The sequence below is a fragment of the Penaeus monodon genome, chromosome 29, assembly GCF_015228065.2.
Source record: "Penaeus monodon isolate SGIC_2016 chromosome 29, NSTDA_Pmon_1, whole genome shotgun sequence".
Taxonomy (NCBI): Eukaryota; Metazoa; Arthropoda; class Malacostraca; order Decapoda; family Penaeidae; genus Penaeus; species Penaeus monodon.
This window is the reverse complement of record NC_051414.1, coordinates 24,203,327-24,204,093: the sequence shown is the minus strand read 5'-3', so window position 1 is coordinate 24,204,093 and position 767 is coordinate 24,203,327. Positions and strand designations below refer to the sequence as shown.

Genomic DNA, 767 nt, shown 5'->3' with positions numbered 1-767 from the left:
ACTCTAGTATTATTTTTCATATGCCAGATAAAACATCCTAAATGCAAGAAATGATGTGATTTTGTGAACAGGTGTCCTGTAATATCAGTACTTTGATTAATAATTAGTGATAAACCTCAAAGTCTGCAGTCTTGAATCAACACTAATCAATGGTGATCCAAATAAAGCAACTTATGCAACATATCTGCAATTGCTACATTTGGCAATTCTAAACTGGGTATGAAAACATCTCTTCTCTTTATTAGTTTCATGTGCTTATTGGAGTTCAAACTTTTCTTGGAGAATTATTTTGGGTTCAAAATGTATTTCTTTTAGTTGATTACAGCAGGAGAATTTTAAGCCACATGCATAGACTCTAGGGTAGTGAGGAGATTAGATTAATTTCTGAAAAGATATTTCTAAGTACTTAATGCTGCTGCCTACATTGAGTGTAGCCTCCAGACAGGATAATTTATACAACATCTGAATGTTCATGTATTTATGTAACTTGGATTTTAATTACATTAGAATGGATCGTAACTAATTGCTAATGATGCAATTTTTGGACCAAAATATAGATTACTGTCTTCTATACCCTTAAATAGAAACAATAACATTTACTTTTCTTTTATAAAGAAAGCAGAGATCATTAGGGAATGGGCTGGACTGCGACCTTGCAGAAGAAAAGGAGTGCGCTTGGAGGCAGACGAGGTGAAAATTGGGTCACGTAACATTCCTGTACGTTTCTTTGTTGATTGCGTTAGTAACATAATTCTCTCTGAATTGTG

At 33.6% G+C, this 767-nt stretch overlaps 1 protein-coding gene across 2 annotated transcripts in view; it reads left to right on the top strand.

Moving 5' to 3' along the window:
- The window catches only part of LOC119592050 (D-amino-acid oxidase-like), a 7,941-nt gene that overhangs the window by 6,586 nt on the left and 588 nt on the right, over positions 1-767 (top strand). For both annotated transcript variants that reach the window (XM_037940850.1, XM_037940849.1), the window contains exon 8: positions 616-717. In XM_037940850.1, the coding sequence (XP_037796778.1) occupies positions 616-717 (102 nt within the window). The remainder of the gene's footprint in view (positions 1-615; positions 718-767) is intronic.